At 34.3% G+C, this 26,726-nt stretch overlaps 1 protein-coding gene across 7 annotated transcripts in view; it reads right to left on the bottom strand.

Annotated features, from left to right (window-relative positions):
- The window catches only part of SRSF11 (serine and arginine rich splicing factor 11), a 42,504-nt gene that overhangs the window by 2,528 nt on the left and 13,250 nt on the right, over positions 1-26,726 (bottom strand). For 5 of the 7 annotated variants that reach the window (XM_080800081.1, XM_080800083.1, XM_080800084.1 and 2 more), the window contains exons 3-10: positions 20,276-20,409; positions 16,403-16,512; positions 14,319-14,411; positions 13,574-13,623; positions 12,057-12,184; positions 10,170-10,251; positions 5,699-5,830; positions 2,828-2,917 (exon numbers count right to left, since the gene is read on the bottom strand). In XM_080800081.1, the coding sequence (XP_080656207.1) occupies positions 2,828-2,917; positions 5,699-5,830; positions 10,170-10,251; positions 12,057-12,184; positions 13,574-13,623; positions 14,319-14,411; positions 16,403-16,512; positions 20,276-20,409 (819 nt within the window). Of the gene's footprint in view, positions 1-2,827; positions 2,918-5,698; positions 5,831-10,169; positions 10,252-12,056; positions 12,185-13,573; positions 13,624-14,318; positions 14,412-16,402; positions 16,513-16,806; positions 17,694-20,275; positions 20,410-26,726 lie in introns of those variants that run through there. The other 2 variants (XM_080800087.1, XM_080800086.1) reach the window with 1 other exon arrangement.

A 26,726-nucleotide genomic window follows, 5' to 3' on the forward strand; every position in this document is an offset into this window, starting at 1 on the left:
GCCTTAGGTCATGATCCTAGGCTCCTGGGATCGAGCCCTGCATGAGGCTCGCTTACCAGGGAGTTCTCTTCTCCCTCTCCCTCTGCTGCTTACCCCTGCCTGTGCTCTTGCACTCCCTCTCACAAATGAATAAACAAACTCTTTAAAAAAAAAAAAAAAAAGGTTAAAGTTCTAATTCAGGAAGGAAAAATAGTCTGAAGCAAACTATTTCAGATCTCAATTTTAACAGTGGCCAGAACAGGTATAATATGCCATGATATAAGAGTCAATTGCTAATAAAATCCCAAAAAATTACTTTTATTAGGTAAAATTCAGGCAGAGTTAGTAGTAGTAGTAACAAAGATCAAACTGACTCCCTTCAAAAAATGATGCTCCCCCCAACCATGCTTTGAGCAGTTAGTTTTAAAATGCATATAGCATTTCCCCTTTCCTTAAAATTGTGGCGTTTTCTTTTTTAATATTCTGCTTCTGTCACTATTCTCAAAAAATTTAAAACTTGCAAGATGACCATTATTACAATTTAGGCACAAGGAAATAATAAAAAATGAAACCCCACACTTTTGGTTGGTTTTTTAAAAAAGCTTTAACTCTTACCAGCCCTCTGTGACCTCCCTTGACAGAAACATTACACACAATCTTGCATTCATCAAATATTAAGTCTGTCAGGTCTGTATACCTCCTATTTTTTGCTACTGCTCTGTGTAACCAAAACTCAAAATACCCTAGATGAAAGAGATGTTTTGTATTTCTGTGTCCCTGTACAGACCGTAGCACAACTGAAAACACAGCAAGTATATAATTAAAACTTAACAGAATACACCTTAACTTAGAATAATCCAATTATTAAAGTAGGATAAGGCACTTATAAAAGTATCTTAAGTAAAGCAACAGTTAAAAAAAAAAAAAAGCCTCTAGTTTTCAAGGTAAGAACATGTATGTTGCCATCCGAACTTTTATGCCCCTTTCCTACCTATGTATTCTGTAGACCTGGTTTAGCATTTCCTTAAGCATTCAAACCTAGTTTATTTTCTTGTTTACATATTTACCTTTAAGAAACTATCACCCTGGTAAGAAACGCTTTAAGTATTCATGCCAACCACTGATCTATTTTGTCTTTATAGATTTAACTACTCTGGACATTTCATATAAATGGAATCATACAATATGTGGTCCTTTGTGACTTTCATCTGTCATATGTTTTCAAGGCTCATCCATATTAAAGCATCTATCAGTATACTTTGTTTTCATTGCTGAACAATATTCCACTGTATGAATATATACCATTTTGTTTACCCATGTTAGTTAATGGACATTTGGGTTGACTTTTGGATTATCATGAACAATGACAGAAGTTTTTGTGTGGACACTGTTTTCACTTCTCCCGGGTATACCCTAGGACTAAAACTGCTGTGTCAAGAAATTCTAACTTTTTAAAAAAAATTTTATTTATTTATTTGACAGAGAGAGAGAGATCACAAGTAGGCAGAGAGGCAGGCAGAGAGAGGGGAGGAAGCAGGCTCCCCACTGAGCAGAGAGCCTGATGTGGGACTTGATCCCAGGACCCTGGGATCATGACCTGAGCCAAAGGCAGAGGCTTAACCCACTGAGCCACCCAGGTGCCCCAAGAAATTCTAATTTTTAAAAGAATTGCCAAACGGTTTCCCAAAGTGTCTATCCCATTTTTCGTTCATACCAGCAATGTACAGAGTTCCAATTTCTCGACATCCTCACCAACCACTAATTGTATTTTTTAAAAAATATTACCATCCTAGTGGGTGTGAAGTGGTTCTGATTTGCAGCATTTCCTTCATGACTAATGCCAAACATCTTTTCAAGAGCTTACTGGACATGTGCTTATCTCTGATGAAGCTATCTTTGCCCATTTGGTTATCTATGATTTTTCGATGTTCTAGATAACAAGTTCCTTACTAGCTCATATATAATTTGCAAATATTTTCTAGCATTCTGGATTATCTTTACCCTCTAGATAGTGTTCTTTGAAACACATGCTTTTAGTATCGATTTCCAATTTACTTATATTTTTCTGCTTATACTTTTGGTGTCATTTAGGAAACCACTGCCAAGTTCAAGGCCATAAAGATTTAATTCTATGTTTCCTTCTAGCAGGTTTTAGTTTAGCTTTTATACTTAGGTCTTTCATCCACTAAATTACTTTAACCCACTGAGCCACCCAGGCACTCCAACTAAATTACTTTATATTTATAAAGTGGGAAACTCCTAGTGAATTTGAACATCAAGATTAAAGAATACAATACTGCAGCAAGTCATGTGTAAATGAGACTGGAAGAAAATGGAGGTAGCCAGCCTTCCTACTAGCAAATGAATTCTATATTAAGAGTGAAAAATAGATTTTCTGTGGAGTAAAGTTACAACACTGAATTTTCACTAGCAGATTAAAGACATAATTACTAGTCTAAGAATGATATAAATCGGAACTTATATGGCCTCTCATTTTGTCAATAATGATTATATATGTGGATATTTTAAACATGACAGAATAATGAAATGAATTTACTGTAGTAATTCAGCATATATTAACCATTAAAACTTGAACTAAATCAGGATGTGAAATACATGTGGCAAACATAAAAACTGACCTCTGTTGAATTCCACGTCATTTCAATTGTAACACCATAACATATTAAGTAAAAAGAACTTTCGATTATACTTCACAGATTGCTTTTAAGTAACTTCAACACTGAAGTATGTACCTATGTATTGGAAAACATTTAATGCTCATGGCCTACTGACATTCTTGCAAACGAGGTTGTAAAATGTACCAAGAACTCATAATGCCACTTCTTACCTGCTTGCACTTCTGGAACGTCTGGCTGTGCTGTAACTTTTTGGTGGTGTTTTGGAACGTTTCTTTTCTTTGTCTTCTTTCTTTTTGTCTCTAATAAATGAACAAAATTTACAAATGCATTAGAAGATTCAGTGAATATAAATACAGCAATGACAAAAACAGAAGCAGAATGAAATCTAATCCTATTTTCTTAAAACATGAATATTCTTATAGAAACGTAATAATAGCTTAAGGGCATATTTGGTAAATAAAAAAAATCATTTCCTGCTATTCCACATAAAACTTCTCTCCAAAAGAGCAAAACAGACTATGTGATGAAAAAAAAAATATAGGATGTTGTCCAATTTCTTGGTATGTGTGGCAATAAACACCAAGATTTATTTATTATTAAAAGATTTTATTTAATCGTCAGAGAGAGACAGAGGAGAGAACATATAAGTAGGGGGAGTGGCAGGTAGAGGGAGAAGCAGGCTCCCTGCCGAGCAAGGAACCTGGGATCGTGACCTGAGCCAAAGGTAGATGCTTAACTAACTGAGTCACCCCCTGTGTCCCAACACCAATAGTTTTAATAATTGTCTCCAGGCTCTTCAACACCCCTTCTTCTCTCAGCAGATTACCAATTTCCCCACCTACTATGACTCTGTGTCCTCTACTGTCAGGCCAGAACCCACAAAGCACTACCAGATTTAACGATTAATACTACCAAATATTCTTCCAAAGTACATACCCCATTATGTTGTTAACCTTTACCATGGACCAAGACAACCATCTACTTTTTTCCCCTGCTACATAGTTTATGCTATCCGGTACTATCAGAAAAATATCCCATCACAATGGACTATTACTATACATACTTCAATTCTAAATCTTTTTAGAGATTCTTATAAATTTACTTTTATTTCCTACAGCATTTTTTCCTCCTAGATTACCATTCTCCCCAAGACTCTGCACAAAAGGTAATCAATGTATTTAATGAATGAGAAGTCCTTCACTCCCAGACATACATACCTATCATCAACTATAATGGTAGAGATTAAAGTATCCCTTTTGTTTTTCTAAGCTAATCCCTAGAGCTCCTATTTCTGTCCTTTTCTTCTTTAGTCACCCTGCTGCCATCAGTTACCCCCTCCCCTTTGTTCATGTCTTTATAATTTCAGATGACTGTTACTTTCCCTCAAAGATACTCAGTCATGTTTCCACAAACTGATCCTCTATCAGAAATCTTTTCTAAGTACAAATCTGAAAAGAGTAGTAACTCCTCGTTCCATAACTTTTCCATCTCTTCCCATTGCTTCCTGGATCAGGTACAAACTCCTTCGTGAGAACAACACAGCCTTCTGTGTGTCATCTGTCTTCCTATACTTTTCCGACCTTATTTCCTAGCCGCCCCCCATACCAAAATACTTGCCATTCCAAGAATTTATGCTAACTTTGAAAACAATATTCTCTACCTGAAACCATGCTCCTCAGTGTAGTTAAATCTATCAAAATTTAATACTCAGTCACTTCTCAATTAATTCTCTTCCAATACTACTAGCAGTGACCCTTCCTTGGTAATTACATTAACCCCTCTTGTATAAAAAAAAGTTCCCGGGGGCGCATGGGTGGCTCAGTTGTTGAGCATCTGTCTTTGGCTCAGGTCATGATCCCAGCGTCCTGGGATCGAGCCCCGCATTGGGCTCCCTGTTCTGCAGGAAGCCTGTGCTTCTCCCTCTCCCAGTCCCCCCTGCTTGTGTTCCCTCTCTTGCTGTGTCCCTTCCTGCTAAATAAATAAAATCATTAAAAAAAAAAAAAATTCCTTGAGGGAAAGGACACCCAATTCCTCTTTGTATGATATTCATTTCATTATGCAAGCTTGTTTGATTTGACTAGATTAAGACGACTCACCCTATAAAATACAGTAACTAAAAGCCTCCTTACAGGCTAAACACTCAGTACAGTTACCCCCCAAATCTTTGCTCCCAGCTGAGTTACATGGTCATGGAGAATAAACTGTTTTGGATTTCAACTGTCCTTATTATTTTAATTACATAATTAAATATGCAAATGGATAATGGATAGTATAAAGTAAAAGGTCTGCTTCTAAAAAATTAGGCAAATATTTAAGAAAGAGATAAGGACAGCTGCTCAAAAAATAAGCATTATGAAACTGTATACATGTGACAACTATAAATAAGAAAAATGTAACAAAAATCTAAGTACTTTTTAAAAGTGATAGTTCTCTTGCCACTGTGAAGGTGGTTCAAGTGAAAAAACAGTGACTTGTTAAATGCTACTCAAGACAACGTATTAATTTAAAAAGGTCTGGCCCTGTATGAAAAAGACGGACTACTGTATGAATTCACATTTAAGTCAAAATACAGTGTTAAAGTACAATGTTTCTTTAGTGACTCCTCAACTTTAACCTTCTACTCATTCCAAATCATGGGACAGGAGGCTCTCCAAATATGGTTCAATGTTTGCCATTAATTCTTAATAAATGTTTATAAGGTGCAGATACTGGGACTTAGAAAGGTAGATTAAGGCACGGTTGTCTGCCATAAACTAACTCTTCAGCATACTGTAAAAAATGGTGGTAGCACTATATCCTTAGCAGGGTTGAGTGGAAAGAAGGAAACGAAAGAATGTAGTAGGACAGATAAGAATTTTTACTACAAAGAAATCATCTCAGTTTTCAGCTGTAAGAAGAAACCTTAAGTTTACAAAGGAGCCCAGGAAAACAAATGTCAGCCTCTTCAAAAATTAAATAGTTCCTTCTCCAATCTAGCCCTCTCTCCTTCCACCACCCCTTTTGTCATTAAGTAGCCCACATCTAGGATTTTGGGAACTTTAAAATTTGTCTTCCCACCTAATGTCAATGGTCTACTGTACCTGGTTTTTGATGTGCTCCTTGACCTTCTACCTCTCTCTCTGGAATGAGATCTTCTCCGTCTTGGACTCTTGGATCGTCGCCTACTTCTTGACTTAGAATGTGATCTCCTTCTTGATCTGCTTCTTGACCGCCTAATAATGAAAAAGCCAATACATGCGTATAAAGGCAAACAGACTAGTTCTGTGACTGTTTCACTTAGCACCAAATGATTCAGACATATGGGTTAACCATCAGCAAGTGGGGGTAATTTCCTATCAGTTGGTGATATTATTTATTTAGTCCATAAAGCATTTTTAAAAAAAAAGATTTTATTTATTTATTTGACACAGAGAGAGAGATCACAAGTAGGCAGAGAGGAAGGCAGAGAGAGAGGGGGAAGCAGGCTCCCCGCTGAGTAGAGAGCACTATGTGGGGCTCGATCCCAGGACCCCGAGATCATGACCTGAGCCAAAGGCAGAGGCTTAACCCTCTAAGTCACCCAGGTGCCCCTCTTTTTTCTTTTTTTGAAGATTTTATTACCTTACGGAGCAGGAGTGACCAGGGTAGGGGTGGGGAGAATCTTAAGCAGACCCTGTAGCCTGATACAGGGCTTAATATCACAATCCCGAGATAAAGAGGTAAGTCAAAACCAAGAGTCAGATACTCAACTGACTTGAGCCCCCCACGCACCCCTAAAACATCTTTGATTCCCTAGAAACTAATACTTTCTAAAACCTAGAATTTCTCACCTTTTAACTTCAATCTTTAAGAACAGTCCTATGCCCTGACACTACAACTCTGAACCTAAAAACTGTACTAGAGAATGAATGAAAATAAAAACTATCTGATTCACTTGCATCATCTTCTGCCAACTATACAGAATTTTAGCATGTGTCTTATGTAATTCCTCACTATGGCAGGTTAACGCTATTGGTCGATTACCAAATACTTAATATTTGCTTACTACATGCTTTATAAATACTTAGTCTTACAATAAGCCTTTCAAGTAGGTACTATTATAATTCATTTTATAAATGGAAACCAGTTAAGATGTGTTGTTGCTTTCTATGATTTCTAATTTTTCTCTGAAATATTATTTTACTTCTTTGAATACAACCTCAGAGATATCTAATGTAGCTCTATATAGATATATACAACTCAGCACTAACTGCCTCTTTTACTCTCATTTCCCCTCACCATTATCACTAGCTCTACATGATCTCTTTCCTGTCATGTAACAGAAGTGTTTCTTTCTGCATCGTCTCCCAGCCTTTTCCCCCAATCCTATATACTTTCTCTTCCAGGACTTAAGAAGCACAATTAAAGTTTTTGATGTTGTCACCGATCCTCTTCCTCTTGTATTTTATTCTAAGAATAATTAAAAATAAACTGCATCCTCTGCTTAAGACTTTTATCATTTAACTTCTAAGGACCATCATTCAACCTGTTTCTATGGAAAACTTCTAATACAGTCAAACTTTTTACATTCACTTAAGGTACCCAGAGAATAGACAGTTCAGAAATGGTAAAGATTTATGTCCAAATCTCAGTTCAACGCCAGCAAATGGAGAGCATTCTTTGAGCCTATTACATAATGAAAAATAATAGCACTTACATTGTGAATATTTGTTATTTAAAATTTAAAATGAAATTAAAAAGTCGGCTCAGTGCTTAAATGTAGGTATATATATGAACTACTGATTCCTTTCTTTCCTCTTACTAATGTGCCAATATAGGTTCTGCTGTCTCCTTCTCTAAAACCACTATTTCAAAACCCATCACTAGTGTCTTATTCAATCAATAAACTTTCATTTTAATCATCTCCTATTTTTGACCATTATTTGGAAACTACTAAAACAATCTCTTTCAATAACATGTCTATATCCTAGGAAATGTTCATGTAATGCTTACCTACCTTTCTGTAAGCTTCATAAAAATGGGGAATAAATTTGTCTACCTTATTCAACACTATACTCTTAAGCAATCAGTACAGTGCCTGACTCTAGTAAAAGGTACTAATAGTATATTTTAGGTGACAGTGACTCTATGAAATATCAAAATCATCACTTTCTTCTTAAGAGTTAAAAAGGATTCTGGGAAATAAAAACTGATGTTATTAGAATTAAACACTACTCATCTTTTGAGTATACTGGCTTTAAGAAAATTACGTCGACCATCATTTTTGCTAAACTGAGTTATTCATTTTTCCTGCCTTTAACGTATACACAAAAAACAGAAGTACAGAAACAATAAATCATAAACATTCTCACGGTTTTTTTCTAAACAAATGATTAATAAAAGATAGTTTCAAAAATCTAATAAGCAGAGGTTTCACACCCATCTACTTACTATAAGGTCCTGAATGTTATTTTTTTAAGAGTAATGTGTTGCAGAGCTACTTTAACACACTTACTAGTTTATATAAGCTCTTTAAAAAAAAAATCAGAAAAATATACAAAATTAGTATTTTAAGTTTGTTGAAAGTAATCGTCATTTTACATGCCAAGATGCTTAAGATACTATAACCCATAATAATCCATTATGATGTATTATTACAAGTGTCCAAAAACACTCTGTTCAAGAAAATAAATGTTTCACTATTATTTCCCATAGGCTGTATTAAAATAATTCAAATTAAAACCTGAGAACACTAGTACGTACTTGGCATATACACGAAAAAAGGACTTAGGTTCTCAAACATTTTAAGTGTTAAATTAAAATATAAGAGCACGGTCCTGGAAAATTAGAATTATTAGTACCACCAATATTTCACATATTTAGCTGATCTTGAGCAAGCTAACAAAAAGGAGTTCCTCAGGTGGAGATGAAGATGTGAGAAAGAGCATTAGGCAGAAAGGAACATTATGAGCAAAAGCATGGAAGCATACAGAAAATGTACCTTCAGGCAAATAGTACCGTAATTAACTGTTCTGGAGTGGCAACTGACAAGTGTGAAGATAAACAGAGTTAAATAGTAAAGAAACGTGAATGCCATTCTAAGGTTTTATTTACCATGGTGTTAAGGCTAATAAGGGTGCTCCTCAAAGTTTAACAAGGCTGTGACGTGATCCAGACTTGGTTTTTTGAAAGACATTTATTAGGAATGAGAGGTTAGGGGAAGATGGGAGGCGGGGGTGGGGGGGAGGAGGACAACCCTGTAACATTTTGCTACAGACTGAATTTTGTGCCCCTTCCAAAATTCTTACGTGAAACCCAATTTCCAATGTGATGATACGGAGGTGGAGCCTCTGGGAGATAATTAGGTCATGACAGTACAGCTTTCATGGAATTAATAACCTTATAAGAGAGATCTAAACCCCTCACCCATTCCATGTGAGGATACAGTAAAAAAAACTTACAAACAAGGGTCCTCACTAAACACCTAATTTGCCAAGACCTCGACCTTGGACTTCCCAGTCTCCAGATCTATGAGAAATTAATTTCTGTTGTTTGCAAGCCACCAAGCCCATGGTATTCCATTACAGCAGCCAAGTGTACTAATGAAATGACTATGAAAAGACCTGACAATGTCATGGGGTCCACAGGCCAAAATTATTTAAAACAAAACAAAACAAAACAAAACCACCACCAAGATATTACTTGCCCTTTTCACTGTGTTGACATATGAACTAACAGTGCAAAAGCAATGGTGGTGTGGAAGGGTTTTATCATCTTCTTAGCACCAATCAAGGTAGCAGGTACTGAACTGCCCTAAGTAGGTCTCTGTATTCTTCACTGGCATTTGCAGTATGCAAGTGCAGTAAAAGAAAAAAACAAAAAAATGCCATTTTCACTAAAGAGATCATTGATGAAGCAGTAAAAAGACTATTCTATTAAACCTGATTCTTTGAATGCTATTAACCTAGTATTATGAACAGTAAATATTAAATCTAGGCCCTTGAGCAATGTTCTGTGCAATGAATACTAAATCACTTGTCATATTAATTAAAGTTAAATGACTGTTGTTACCAAGAAACACAACTCTGTGACAGATCTGAGGTTTCAAGAGAAAATTAAATTTTAGAACACTTGAATCTACCACTGTGAACATGACAGATTCCTAATACTTAAAAGGGTTTTCAGATGAGATGTGTGGTGATATTACCAAAAATTGTCATTTGCAAATATTCATGCATCAGATGGGTAAGTTGAAAGAGAAGTCTCAAGAAGTCTAGTGGAAAGTCAGAACTAGAATTCAAGTCAAAAGTTTCAAGTCTAGTGTTCTTCCACAGTCCTAACTCAATTTAGTGCTCCAGTTCCAGTGCCTTCCTCCCATCCCCAGATTTTGGAGTTTTAAAGTACCAATCGATCGTCTATTTAGCCCATACCTTTTCTCCATGTGTCCACATGTGAACTCAAACACTCTAATGTAACAGTTATTAAAACACCCAAAGCTAAGTAGGTTAACAGCTAGCAAATTAAGAAGGATTTGAGATACAGAAATTATCTTTTTATAAGGTACAATTAACTACCAATAACAAACTATCAAACCTGTGCCTAGAAGATGAGGGAGTCCTCCTCCTCCTAGAACGTGATCTTGACCTTGAGTGCCTTCGTTTCTCTTCTTTCTTATCTGGATTTAAAAAAAAAAAAAAAAAAAGAAAAGAAAAAGGAATCTGGATTTAGAAACCATAAAATAGAAAGATTATGCCCACTTAGAAGTCATTCTAAGAAATTCTTCATTATCTTAATTTTCAGGTTTCATATATCATCATTAAATGTCATATGATCCTTTTTTCTAGGCTTTCAGTAGATCCAAATTATATATCTGATTTTCAACTAACCAAAGCTTCCTTTGACTATTTCATTTGTACCAGATTTGGAAGGCTGTGATGTACTGTCCATAAACAATCTATGAAAAGAATTATCCATCTCAGAGGAGTCCCTATTTCCATTCCTTGGTTCTACTTTCCCCAATACAGCTCTAATTGACCCAGATTAAAACTTTATTTTCATGTGTCATATATTAACATCTCCCAACCAGTACTCAACTGTAAGATAAATATATTTAACAGATTATATAACAAATACAGACATTTTAAATCCTTGTTCCATTAAAATGTTCCTTCTTAATCACTTATGTCCTTCTTTATCACTTATGTGCCTCTGCTAAATAAATTCCTATATATTTATGTTACAGTGGTTGATTAATAAACTCAATATTTGGCCTTCAATTCCAGAGAGTCATGATTCATTCACTGTTCTCACTACACTCTGTGACAGAACTGGCTTTTAGTAAGCTAGCTTTCTTTTCTTAATCTGTCTGAACTACTTCTTCCTCTCTAATTTTCAACTGTGTAAGTCAGGAGACAGATCTAGATGATCTGACTTCCATTTCCTAGTTTTTAAATAATACATAAGCAATTCCTTTAACTTAGGACTTAAGAGAAATAAAGCCACTGCATTCTTCACATGTGGTCTACAATTAAAGTGAGACTGAGTTCGTTCACATTTAGATCATTTCATTAACTGGACGCAATTTATTGCAAATGTCAGTAATAAATTCACAAAAATCTTGGGGAGAATTCATAAATAAACCACTTTCAGTATTTCCAGTTATTAGTTTTCAATGAAAACAGAAAGTTACAGCATGGTGTTCTGGCTCTGGAGTCACATACATCCAGTTGTGTATCTAAAACTCTTACTCCTTGCCTTATGGCCTTGGACTAATTAATTCTGTTGATTAAATAACAGACATAAAGCACTTGGTATTAATTTATCCAACATTATAATTATCTTCCTAATACTGTACATATATAAAACCTTCCCATTTATTAAGAAATAGGAGTGAAAAATTAGTAAAACACTTATTTGATGTGGGAAAAAATAATCCAGAACTAAACATCCAATCTATATAGGCAGACAATAGGATAACCATTCACTTCACCTCGAAAAGACAATCTGCAGAGAGTAAGGTAATATTTTTAGGTATTTGGTTTTCTTTAAACAAATGTCTTAACAGAAGCATCTTTAATAGGTTCTCTAGGTCAAATAAAAGACTAAAATCAATTAGGTTACCCCAACATAAGCTAACGTAAGTCTAGGCACTACTATTAAGGAATGCATCATTGAGGGATGGAGTAGGGTGCCCTGGAGGATGTTTAGCTGTGTCCTGATCTTCTACCCACTAGAGATGCAGTTGGTACCAATATGACAATTAAATACCTCCAGATATTTTCAAATTATGTCTAGGTGACAAGTCCCCTCCCCAACCCAGGATCACTCTACTACACGACCTTTTACCAGAATTTGGAAAATTAAAAGATGATTATAATTAAATTTAAAAATGATTATAATATTCCCAAACTCATGCAATAATCATTTTTGTCAACAATCACATAGTTTAAGATTCAACACAACTGCCTAATGTATTTTTACCTGGTTCTATAGCAGCAGAAATTAGGGACTGTGCTTCTCGTACTCTCTTCATGGCTTCCTCTATTTCTTTACTAGAGGTATCTGATTTCAGACTTGGTGAAACAAGACCAGCAGCTACGTGATTCAACCTGAAACAGAACAAAGAACTGAGATCGAAGTATTTTAAAATGCACATTACAAATAAATGTAAATATTTCATGTATCATTTTAGTAAGATACTACTTGAAAAAGGGGTTATTTCATGTTAATTTTGGTAAAACCATGTACAGTATAGCATCCTTTTCAATGTTTACAATCTGCATTTTAAAGATTGAGAGACACCTGGAACAAGAAAAAATACCTATTTTATTTTGCGGAACATCCATTAACTTGCCATAAACGCACGCTGAAAAATGTTATTCCTGGGAATATAAAGATGCTGAAGATTTATGATTAACAGAACTTTCCTTCATACGATTTAAAAACTTTCTACAGCAGAATTTTCCTGGGGAAGAGTATTACTTCTAAGGTTGCAGAAGGGCAGAAAATGAAGCAGAGGCCAATGGCACACCAAAGTTACTCATGAAATTGTTGACTGGAAAGATGGACCTTTTAAAGGTTTACACAGGACAAAAAAAATTAAAGACAACAAATGTTAAAGATAGTTAAGTATTTGTGGAGAAAGGGCAATGTAAACAAGAATGGGTACTGAGGGAACTTCAACTGTACTGGTGTTATAAGCTGAATGATAGGTACATAATAAGGTTTTATCAGATAACTTTTAAGAAAAAAGGCACTAACTATTATAGTCAAATGATTGTGTTCTCCTTCCCACCATGCTCTCCAACTTACTTATAGTGAATTTCACCAAGCAGGAAAAGCTTAAGTTCAAATTTAATACACCAAGAAATTATCAAGTAAAATATTTCATGACTTTGTTACATATCAACTAGAGAATATAATAGTTACAGCACAAAGAGAACTTTTCAAAGCACCTAAAAAAAGATGTTGGTATTATGTGACATGTACTAGTCTTTTGCTCTGGGACAGTGTTTCCTTCACTTCTGTCTCCCTGACTCCTATTCATGCCCCAGGCTCAGCCTCTCTGATCTTAAGTTCTCCTTGTAATAAGTTCCCAAAGCCCCTGTGTACTTCCTCTTGTTCGATGCACATACTTAATTATATTTAAATAATGTCTCCTTTTCTGACTAGAGTATAAATGCTGTGAAGGTACAAGCTTACAGTAGGTACTCAGTATATATATATTTTTTAAATGAATCAACTAAAGATAGTATTTTGCTCTTTTCCAGTTATCCTGGCAAAAGCTATTCATCAAACTATTCAGAAAGACTCAATTTATACTGAAACAAAACCCTTTGTAGATGGGCTTACCTCTGAATTTTTCTCCTTGTTTCTAGAAAACAGAATTATGTATTGTGTAACTTGAAATAACTTTTTTTAACTATCAAAGAATAACTTCTCCAGACATTCACATACTATATCCGTATCACCAATGAAAACATGGAAAAAATCCTTACTTGGGATCAACAGTACTCATAAGCTTCAGCAACTGATCTGCAGCAAGCGACTGTAAAAACAAAAATGTAACAACAATGAGAATACATAAAATAAATGATTGCTATTTTATTTTTTCAGTATGTTGAAATGCCTTAGGACAATCTGGCCAACATACAAGAAGTTACATTATTTTAGGCACACTAATGATCAACAGAAATATAATGCCAGTGAAATACATCATATAAAGTTAAGCTGCTTTAGCAGTTAAATATGAATATGATTAGATGCAAGTCTAGGTTTTATAGAACAGTTACCTCCTGCTTATTTTGAGACTAAGGAGCTAATACTACAAAAAAATGTATAAAACAAAACTCCAAGTGGTTAGGCAGTACAATAAAAGATTTCCACAAAGTTAGGACTTCAGGAAAAAGTCTGGTGAAATAACAATGAGAGAAAACAAAAATTTCCAAGTAACAACAAATTATGAACCCATGTTCCCATCCTTTCATGACTGTTTACTCTGACTCCAAAAATACTGATGTATTGGCTTCCTGTGACACTACTCTGAATGACACAAAATGAGAAATTCTTTAATGGTTAAGGGGCCAATAATGCAGTGACCTTTTAAACTCCTAATGAAGTTTACATAAAAAAACACTATACTATAGCAATCAGTTATCTCCCATTCTGGAAATGCAAACTTAACAGTTAACAGAACAAATTCTTTAATTATAAAAAATGAGATCAAAAGGTATTCAGTTATACCTGAGAGTTCAAGTTTGCTCCAGGAAGCCCAAGTGCAGCAAGGGCAGGATCAAGAGTAGGAGCTCCCAAAGCAGCCAATGGAACAGCGCCAATCTGTGAAATTTCAAATTTTATTTATTTTAAATTTAATTTCTATTCTTGTTATTTCTGGTATTTTTTCCTGTTGAAAGGCCCATATAATAACCAATTTAAGTCTGAGCTATGTGGGCTCTGTTGCAACGACTCAGCTATGCCACTATAGCTTGTAAACAAAGATAATACTAAATAAACAAATGGGCATGTTTGTCAAATCAAAATTAACAAAAATGGGGTCTGGACCAAGAGCTATAGTTACCTTACTATCCCTGCCATATACAATGTCCTCATTTTTCACTTATTACAGCACATTTATCCCTAAAACCAGAAATTAGAAAAACAAAAAAATTTTATATATTCATGTGCCAATAATTTATATTTGTTGCTTCTCAGGTCCAAATCCACTATCCTTTGTCTTGTTCTGTGATAATGAAAATAGCACCCTTAAAAGCACTTCTCCCGTGACAGCTGGCATGATGTTAAGCTTTATGTGTATGGGGAGCTAGAAGGACACTGCGGAAGGGGTTTCTGTTCCTGGTTCCTATGTTCACTTTCTGATTGTTACTGCAGTGGGATGCCCAATGGCCTTCATCTTTTTAGTGAGTTTCAGTACCATCCTCTTGGGCAGCTTCTTACATGTTCTCTGGGCACTCCAGAGAACTTCTGTACTATCCATCCTTTTGAAGGTCTGAAACTTAGCCTTAAGTGGGAAGAGGAAACCCCTTATCTACTGGGTTTCCTGTGTTCTTTCTTCCTCAGATCTAGACGTATTAGTTGCTTCCTATACCTGCAATTACTGTATATTCATTGAAGTACCACTAAGTAATCTCCTGTTACCAGTCAGTAATTCTTTGTATTAAACTTTCTCTATTCAAATTACCAGTTTTTTTGTTTGTTTTGTTTTTTGTCTTCTGGCTGACAGAATTCTAACCAACGGATGTAAATTATGCAAAGTCCTATTGCAGGCAGTCTAACTTTCTCCCTAAAAACTGTGCTAAAAGTTCTTCTAGCGTCTAATAATATTTAATAAATAAAAGGTACCAAACCTTCTGTACTTTAACAATTGTTTATGGAGTATAATTAAACTAGTGTCCCTATAAAATGTCTACCTTAATTATTACACAATTTTATATAAAGGAATCAATCTATAAATCACCCAGATCCTCATTTTATAGGTTAAAAAAATGAGGATTTAAATGACAAAGTCATACTCAAAATGATGGGAATTCCTGATTTCATCCTTTTTCTGACTTTACAGTTAATGGAACTATTCAGACAGGCAAAATGATGTAACAGAAAAAAATGCTGTTAGAAAATTCTAGTTGAGGCTTGCTGTTTGCTATTATCTGTGAAACCGATGACCAGTTACAATCTCTCTGAATAAGAACAGAAATTTAAAGAGCTTTTTGGTTCTAAAACAATTATGCTTTTTATAGCATCCTATGAGGTTAGAAACACTACCCAGCAAAATTTTTCTCCAACTTTATTTCATCTTCCCCAAGTTAAAAATCTCCATTAAGAATTCACCTTTATTGCAATCCATGTACTTAATTCAGACCTCAAGAGCAAAAGCTTGAATGGCATTAAGAAAGAAAAAAAAGGAAAAAAAAACACCAAAAAGTCTGAATTTCACTTTTATTTTCTTTCTGGGTCCAAATGAACATACTATTTTTAACAGCATGTTCAACAGAAAAAGTCTCATGCCTCATCAAATTCCAGTCCAAACGCCCCCTCACCCACATGGTTCCTTATGGGTTATTTTGAGAGCTAGTGGCAAACCAAATGTAACAGATTTATGATTTTCATCAGAATGCTCTTAAAATGCAAACTCGTAAGAGGTTTTCTTCACTATTTATGATAACAATATAGCCTTTTACAATACTATGAACATGTGGTATCATTCTTCTGTGAACTCTAATCATTACAGCACTTAAAAAGCTCAAGTATGTTTAGGTTTATCCACAATTCTGTGTTTCTATCCTTTAAGAATTCAACAGAACTAGCAGTACCTGGGTAAGTGGGTTAGGGGTAGGCAGGAGTCCACCACCAGGCAGAAGACCTGCCACTGCATTAGCTGGTGCCAACAGAGACAAAGCCTTAGTCTCATCAGGAATAACTCCTGCAGAGAAACATCCTTGCATTAGAACACACTCTTTTGCAAGACAGAAAACACACAAAAACACCCAGAAAAAGTCTCCCTGATACACCACCTGAGTTTGTTGAAAGTACTTATGTTCGCTAAAATATAAAGCTTGACTTCTATGATTATTTATCATTAATTTTATGTCAGAATGAAACTTCAATGTGTGAAAATTTGTTTCCTTTTTCTCTACAAATGGTTAAGTTTCTAGAGTAAAAAAAAAATAGCACAATACACACTACTTTTTTGTTAACACTGCCAAGATTTCATCACCTGTACTCGATTTTTAAGTCATGAACCAAACGTAAGCAAGCACAGTCGGTTCTCCAGGGGTGTGCTCTCAACTTTCAAAAGCTGTTTTATGAACAACGACTCGTGTCGGCTGCTTCACTATAAAGCACACAGAAAAATCAAGATACACAAGACAAAAAAAGTTTGATTTAGGGGTTAATAATATGGTACAGTTACTATGATTTTCTTTTACACCTACCATACAAATTTTGTAAAAATTAAGAGAAGAAAAGTATGTAAAGGAAATATTCTGTTGGAATCAAGCGTAGGGCTTTTGCTGACTCATGAAAATGAATATGAATGTTTCTGAAGGTCTCTGAATACACACAGGATGTGTGTGTGAAAGTGGGTGAGTAAGAGAGAGAGAAAATAGGTAAAACAACATGGCACATTCCTTACCTGTACAGTAAAATGCTTTATGTTCCAACATGTGCCATGCTAACCATACCAAAAATGCTGCTACATAGTGTCAGTTCAAAAGCTAACTTAGCCAAACTCCTAAAGCCAAAAACATGTATGTCTGTTTTTAAAGCCTAATCTGTGTATTCAGATAAAATCTAAGGGCCCTAAAACAAATATTTATATGTAGACAATTTAAATTCTATCCAACAGCAAAAGCCCTATACAGATGGATTAATCTGTTAATGTGCCCAAGCCCCCAAAATGAGAGTTCAATAATACAATTAAACTACATATTTGCAAATACCAGTAGTATTTCTGTAATACATATTAAGAAACTGCATCTCATCATAAAACATACAATATGTACAGGGCACTTAAGAGAAACTGGATAAGCTGCAGAAGAAAACTGTTGGGTGGTATTTTCAGCAGGGCCTGGTATATAGTTCAGGCTGAACCAGGGAAAAGAACTGTAAAACACAACAACAAAAAAGAAAAACCACTGTTAAATAAAGGTAATGGTTCCTTCCACCTATACTGAGAAGTGCCGATAATATAAACAAATGTATACTACACAGCACTGTTATCTTGCTTGTGTCAGAGCTGTCATCAATTTAGATACCAAGAGTTATGGAGGGGTGGGGGGAGAAGATCATTTAGATATAGGGCATTAATGCATCAATATTAACAAACCTACAAAGATTATGGGATAATTTTGCATGCAAAATTATGTCTCAAGAGGATAATATTAAGTATCAACATCTTACTCAAATTAGTGCATTTGCAACATTTCTGGCAAACTAAAATCCTCTTGAATTTATTGTGAGACACCTGATAGAAGATCTGCATCCATTAAAAAAAAAGTCATGCATCTGATCCTCTGATTTAAAAAAGACTATTTAAAAATAAAACTACAATTTAAAAATAGCAATGAGGCCCCTCACCAGTTAATTTTCATGCGTCAAGAGTATTTTTTTTACTGCTGCTTTGATAGAACCATGAAATACTGCATGAATGTGTAGAAATGAAAGAAAAAGAAACAGACAAAAGAAACAAACATTAACCAAGGAACCTAAATAACCCCCAAATCCATTACTATTAAGAGTTCCTTCCAAATCCAGCTATCTCAGTTTTACCAATTAAGACTATTCCTTACCGTAGACTTTGTGTCTATTGTTCTAAAACACTGACCAAGAGCCAACACCAAAGTGTAAGAGCTAAAACTAGGGTGAATGGTGATAAAGGGATTGAGTACATCAGTTATTTAGCAGTGGTAACATTAATACAGCATACCATACCCATAATTAAATAAACCAAAAATAGATTCTGAAACTAAGTATTTCTGTAATTCTATATACATTCCTAAACATTTCATTTACAAAACAGATCTAGAAAACTTACTATAGTCTAAAAATACTTATGAAAACCAGTTATATGATATACTGTATTATGTTCAGGACTTGGGAACTATGATACTTAGCCAATAAGAATTCTTTAAATTTAAAGCCTAACTAAAGTTCTGCACATTACTCACATGATTTGAATTTTGTTTCAAAACTGTACTTTACTTATCCTAAATTTGAATTCTGTAAATTTTCTCTTGGTGATAAGTCTTACCCTATAACAGGTACACCGATATAAAAGAAAACTGCTTAATCAAACACACTAACTCATACGTTTATCAGCATATATATATATTTTAAAACCTTAAAAATAGGGCTCACACACTTTAATATCACGGAGACAGATGTACTATTATTATATAGCATGCCTTAATCCATCTATGAATGCAATTTAATTTCTTTAGAAAACCACAAAGGCAATTTTTCTAAGTTTTAAGGACTAGACATTTCAAAACTTTTACAAGGCATGGTGTAAACGTTCACACTGGTATTCAAAGATCTGAAATAGCATCTAAAATTAACAATATCAAAATTCTGCTTCTACTGACCAGTTTGTTAAGGGGAAAGCATTTAAATTCTGGTCAGCATATATGTTAAATGATTAGCTTAAAATCCAGTAATTTTATCATACTTCAGTGATTTCTTTGATCAAAATTTATAGTTACCAAAAAGCAAATAAAGTAGCAGTACACTGGGAACAAACTAATCATAAAATGTTTCAGAAAATTTTACAAAATGGAATTAATATAGTGCTGTCTTGTCACAGTGGCTTTTTTAGATCCAAAAACCCTGCTCATTTTTTTTCTGTCAAATTACTTTAACAGCCTAAAATGTAAAAAAGAGAGAAAATGTAGTTAACAAATGGTTACACCAGGAAAACACTTGGGGGACTTGAGTGCTTGCTGGCCTTTAGTTAATGTCTAGAATCCCCTGTAGCTGCAGAGGACCCACTGTTTTTCAGTCATCTGGAAGAGTTTTGCATTTGCCTTCTCCACTACAAAAATCACACACACAAATAACAGAGAGAAGAATTTATTATTTAGAGATATCTAGAAAATATAGCAAGAATGAACAAGAAAATCTGGCATAAAAACAAATCACCCAGTGCCCATCTGGCACCTAAGCTACAGGAAATCTTGAACTTTCATAAAAACCAAAATCATTGCAACCCTTGGTATACTGGAATTCAATGTGGGATATTTTTAAAAGTTATCTGTGAGAGGAAGCACTACATAAGTAAAACTAACCTATTATTTATTCAAAACAGAAATAACATCATGCATTTATTTGAAGGTTTCTACGTAAATGTGCATGGAGTGAACCGTTCACCTTCAGGACTTTTTCATAAAACTCAACATTAAATTAACTAAGGTATATCTTAAGAAATTACATTTAGGGATATGGTTTTAACGAACTTAAAAAGTTTAAAAGAAGGTAAAAAAGTTAAGTATCTTATAAAAACAGGCCTGATTTCTAATTTTTAGAATTAAAAAAAATCTACAAGTAAAAATATGGACTGCAGTATAACAAGGGTTTCAAAATGTTAATAGCTTAAACTTCTAACATGCTACTAACGCTCACTCTAAAACTATACTGAGGTAGATGGTCATCATAGGATGCCCTCACAGATAGTTAAACAAAGCACAAACCTTCTGCATATGGTACGACTATCAAAGCTCTGTCAACGAATACAGTGTTTGTCAGATGCTGTGCCACAACTGCTGAGTCCGGATCATGGAACTTAACAAAGCAGACACGGGATGAGACTGGCAAAGGTGAATCACTAAAAAGTAAACATAAAACATAAAAAAAGAGAAAAAAGAATATCAGTTAAAACACAAACATACGACTCACCAACCAACACTTGCATTCCAAAAGTAAAATAGGCAAATAAAAATACATACCACATGTGTTAGTTACTTTAGTTAACCACTTAAAAAGAAAATGACATTTCAAATAAGGTACTGCCCACTGAACTCACAAACTGCATATAGACAAAAACAATCACTGTTGATAAACTTGCATCGTATCAAGTTAAAAACAGTTTGAAACTATAATCTCAAGAGTTTGAGCAGACCACAAAAGTGTCAACATTTTTTCTATAATACCAATACCTGCTATTTTTAATTATAAGTAAAAATAATTAGTTTGGGTTTAGAAAACTTTTCACTACTGGTAACTTTTCAGAGTAAAAAACACAGAATTTCTACTTCAGGGACAAAAAAATATCGTGGGAAAGTACATTTATTTGACAAACAATGAGTTTTCTTGACCCGCCTAAGTGTTGTCTTTTCCACCTACAGCATAACGCTTAGGCATTATAAAGAACTAAGGCTATCTTAACTTAGATTGCCTTCAGAAAAACAAAACAAAAAATGTGTACACATATTGAGATACATAGTATCCGCTAGTATTATTACATAAAGATTCCCTCAGCAAACTGCTTTCTTAAGTAAAAAAGTGATAAAATGGAAACTCTGGTAGGGTAAGATAGATTAGGTACCAAGCAGGATTTTTTTTTTTTTTTTAAGATTCAGGATGGTGCAAATTTCTGCCACAAAACTCCGTGAAAGAGAAAGATTAAATAAAAGTCAGGGGTTGCTCCCATAACGCCCAACCAAAAGTTGTTTGAAAACCAACGCCTCAAAGCAGTAGTAATCACATCATCCCTGGCTATGCATCAGAATCACCAGAGGGTTAAAAAAACCCCAGATCTCACTCCACATCAATTAAATCAAGATCTTTAACATACTCAACGCCTCCTCTTTTTTAATTTTAATACACTGTGACCATCTTAATATGCACCTAAGGTAAAGAACAACTGCTGTATTATAAGAAGCCAACTGCATCTTAAGATTCAATAATAAAAAAGTAAATCCTATAATAAATCTGGATGGCTTTAGAAAAGAGCTTACCACTAACTAACAAATTAGATTTTCATGTATACATAAAAATGTAATTACATCAGATTTTGTTACACTGTTTATTTCAGAGTTAAGTACTTGTTGCAAAGAAAATATTCCTCATAATTTGAACACTAATATGAAGCTATTACATAGCCTAAGACTCAAACCCATTAGAACTTTTAATATTTCCTGAAAGGCACTGCCTGTATACTAAGCACAGTTCCAAATCTAGATTCAAAGCAAAGTTGAAAATATGTCTATCTAAATGGAATTTAAGCCACATTGTTAAGGAAGCTTATTGCCAAAATGTTTTTGAGAAGATACAGTTTTTTTTTTAATGTGGATATAATGTGTTTTAATGAAGCACTACAGGTCTAAAATTTAACAATGTTGCACCCATATAGTGGAAAGAATGCCATTTCAGCAGGTTTAGAACTAAAGCCGTAGCACTTTGTATCCTTTTCTCACATACCCACACTTTTACCACAAAATTAAAAAAGCTCTTTGGAAATGATGCTATCCTTCATTTTAAAACCTAACTTAATGGTTTGGTAAGTAACAGGCATTTAAATTTCTAAAAAAAGTGATCTCTATACTATTTCTTTGACACAACTGTTAACTTACCCAAGAAGAAAATGACTCTATAATATCAAGTTCTTAAAGAATATCAATACAATGAACAGTTCTTTTTAAAATAAAACTAGGAAATACTGCCTACATGTTCAGTGTATTTCCATGAATTTAGCAATTAATATTATTCATATTTTTTCTACCCATTCATATCATAGCTATTACTGGCAGCTTATTACTTGGTTTTATCAAACCTGTACCATAGTAGGGAGGTAAAAACATGCATTAAATACCATGGAAAAGAGAGTCATAGTAAGACAACTCAGAAGGGCAAATAATTCATTTCTCCCCACTTCAAACAACCTTGTTGAAAACAGTTATTTACTGGACCCAAAGTGACATTCTTTGATGTTCTCAGAATTTATTAATAGAATACACATGCTAGTAAGATAGCATGTTAATTTCACTTTCAGACCCGATGTCTGAAATTTTCACACCTTAGAATTTTCTACAAGTACCACTTCTAAAAATTTAACTGCTTTTATTCTTTAAGAAATAATATAGATAAAAAATAATATAGATAAGGCAGTTGATGAGAAGCTAAACAGGAAAGAGCAAGCCCTATATGATGCTTTTGGCTTTAGGTAAAGAGTGGCAGTATTTTTCCTTTTTTTTCCTTTTTTTTTTTTTTAAATTAAAGCATCCTCTAAGGGTTGTTTCCCAATCTTCTGGGATGCACATGGAAAATTCAGATTTCTGTTTTCCATCAAGCCCAATGAATGTGAGAATTCCTTTACAGGAGGGCTTTGACTCTGAAGATCGACACTTGGTATTCACGCCAACTAAAGTTTGAGAACTAAAGTATGAGAACTTTTGGTTTAGACTGGTGATAACACTCTTTCAACTGCCACCTTAATACTGTGTTAGCCATTTCTGGGTGGAGAATTTTGAGCTTATAATACAAACAAAGGCAACATTGACCTGAAAATGTGACTCCGTTCATCTAATATGCCCTCTCTTTCATCGTGTTCTTAGTTATATGAAATAGAGTAAAATGTTGCATGTAATAAAAAATTTTTAAAGATAACCTTACCAATTAGTTACTTATACCTATCATCATTAAAGTATCTATTTTTGGTGCTCACTTCCACAGCACATATACTAAAACTGTAATGATACAGAAAAGATTAGCACGCCCCTGTGTAAGAATAACACTCAAATTTGTGATGCATACCATACTTTCAGTTTTCTTCTAATATATTTTTTGTTAGAATGTCTGCAAACATGTCTTTAGAAATATAAGGTAGTAATTGTTTTGGTGGCTTTTTTTGTTTTTTTTTTGCTGTGAAAGAAATTTATACTTTTAGTTTTCCAGTTGGATGAGCAAAGAAGTTCAAAGTCAGTTTGTGAGTGAATTAACTTTCAAGGATTTAAAATATCAAATATATACTACACCACAGTCTGCTATAGTCATGGGTTTATGGCTACTTGCCTGTGCAAGTCTTTTGGTCACTATTAAAAATAATCTATTTTTGGTCACCGAAATAATTACCTAAATAAGTTATTTAATTGATGTAAACCTTCATTTAATGCATAACTTGGACATATGCTTCACTGGGATCATTAACATTACTCAATAAACACTTTGTTATATTCTCCATTCTGAAATACACTAAAACCAAATATTTAAAGAATACTTACTACTGTAAAAGAATGATTCCACTCATAAATAAAGGACAATCACAACACTGGGTTGAAATACTAATTCAGACACTGGTAGAGTGATTTGGAAGTGCAAAACTACCTATGTGAATTTTACTTCACCTGATCATTAAACACGTTTAAGATAAAAAAGGAAAGCATCTAGCATATACCAGATAATCAATGTTGAATTTCCAAAACACATTTTAGGATCAAGCAGAATTAAAATTTTTCTGTAGAAAGAGAGGAAATAAATGAGGGGAACACCAACAGGCTTTCAAATAGCTCTAAGGGCTGTCATACAAAAGAGAGGATTAGAGTATTATTTCTTGTGAAACAATATGATCACAGCGTAAAATTAAAGGTCAGCAATTTTTGGCTTAAAAGAAACAAGAAAGAGGGATTCAATAAAAACAAAGGGAGAAACCTTGAGGAGGTTGACACTGAACTATTTGGCATAATTCCAGATGCCAGGATCACCACTGCACCAGCTAACCCATAGGCATTTATAACTGAAAGCAGCATTTCAGTAGGTGTGGGTTAAGGCTGTCATAAATGTATTTTCAAAAACGCTCTGTAGGTAATGTTGCTGACCTAAGGAGCCACATATTCTAAAAGAGAAAGGAAGCTAACCTTAACCATCAGTTGGTGATCAGTGCTTTAGAGAAAAACAAAGCAGTTAAATTGAACAGGGGAGAAGCAGGAGTGTCTTATTTTCACAGAGAGTGATCAGGAAAGGTTTCTCTGAGTAGGTGACATCTGAGTAGCAAAAGGAAGCAAGCATGTCACAGGCATATTATCTGGATGAATATGAGTACCTTTGGGGAAAAAAATACGAACACCCCATAAAAAATCAAGTGGCAAACATGTTTACAATAGTCAGAATTTTATATATTCTGAACCACTCAATCTTATTCTAGGAGTAAAAAATATTTGGAATGATGAACCTTTTTGGAGTACTAGTTAGCACTTCACAGCACGTTATCCCTTGTAAGCTGCTCCTGAAAACAGCAGTCAAGCTTAAAGAAACTGTACAAAGTAGTTCCAAATTATGCATGTTGGATTAGCAATTGACACATATTTTTTAAAAAATCGACATTAAATGAACAAAAGTAGGACTCTACATCCATCCTATTCAAATCTAGAAGGCCATGAAGATAGTATTAGCATCTACTGAACTCTAACCTTTACAGTTTCAGATGAGAAACTATCTGTAGTCAGAAACATTTACGAAGGTGTCAAAGAGCAAAGATGTGTCAATTTTTATTTCTTCTTCCCAATACAGCGGGGAAGGAGGCACAGCACCCCAAACCATGTTCTCTGGTGCACATCAGTTATCCTGGTTATTATGGAACTACTTCTTTGACAACAAAGCAAAAGAAGCCAGACTCTAGTCTATCATGACTCTAAGATACTGATCATTCATTAGGTAAAGAGGAACCAATAAACAGCCTATACCTCTGTCAACTTTTTATAAATGCATCATAAAAAGAGCATCTTCAAAATAAAACATTTTAAAGTCAGGAACCGCAACAAAATTCTTAATAACTTGTTGGGCTAGAAAGAATTATTTCATCAATCAGTCCAGTATGTCAGGTATTTTGAGTAATAACATGATTATAATAATCATGTATGTCACTCTCATTTTCTGCCTTTTTGCTGTTTATTAATTTCATGAACAACTTAATAAAGGGCATGTTGTCAGAAAATGGAGTAACAGTAAAATATTTTTCTATGTTCATATTATGAAAGCTACTTGTCCTTCATTACTAAAAGCAGTCGTTTCTATTTAAAATAACGAAAATGTTTCCAGAATTCTACACTTCGTGAAAATCAGTAACTCTGAAACCTTTCTCTACATGTATATTCCCCTAAAAATTAAAAGCACACCCATTTGAAAACATTAAAAATCATGTAAAAGCAATTTAAGTAGAAAGTCATGAAATATGGGAAATGTTTAATATTGCAGTATGATTAACATTAATTATTTGAGTAAAAATATATTTAATGATTTATTACTGCCATCACAACAGTAGATTCCTTGAGAGTTCCAATTTCCTGTTTAGTACTTAAGTGACATCATAAAACTCTCAATGTACAGTGGGTACTCAGTGTTTATTTATAGTGTTACTATAAGTATTTTCACTCTTCACAGAGAGCACACCACTGTTTTATCATTTCAAATGTTCTAACATTTATCACACCTTACTTCAAAGCTTTATTTTTTTCTTTGTAATTAAGCCACTCATTCAATATTTTTTCAGTAAGAATGTGAGACAACAGAATAAAAACAGCCATACACTCAAAATTAAAAAATTTAACATTCTATAGAATTCCTTCGCAAGAACTGGGAAAATGTGTATGTTATTTAAACAAAAGAAAACCTTATGTTTCAGCTGTAACCCATTTTTGTCAGCATAAAAATTAAGTATTCCGGCTCACTGAATTAATCTGTCAAAGAGTATTAACTCTGAATTATATTCACTGGGCCTGAATCAGCTAATGGCAATACTTACAATTAAGGGAACTGACAACAAACCTCGTTATCAAATTAACATAAGAATTAATAATTGTTACTTTTCAAATAACTGAAACGTTTGATTTTTTTAAAAAAGCGATTAAAACTATATACGAAATACATGAAGTGTGGTTAGCCCTGCTCTAACTGCTCAAAAAACCGACCACGTTGTCACAATTTAAGAAGAAAACCACCAAATCCCGAGATTTTAAAAGGCTGTGTCTCTTTAATATCTAAAACACAGGCCCTGCTTCTCCGCGTTAAGCCTAAGTCGTAAGCAAAGGCAACAACAGCCAGCCTCAACTAAAGCAACCTGGTCCAGGGAAGTGTCGACCCCGGCCTAGGAAATGGTGTAGGTTAGGCCCCGAATGGGGAGGAGTTAGTAAAACGGCGATGGTGGACGAT

The sequence above is a fragment of the Martes martes genome (assembly GCF_963455335.1).
Source record: "Martes martes genome assembly, chromosome: 4".
Lineage (NCBI taxonomy): Eukaryota > Metazoa > Chordata > Mammalia > Carnivora > Mustelidae > Martes > Martes martes.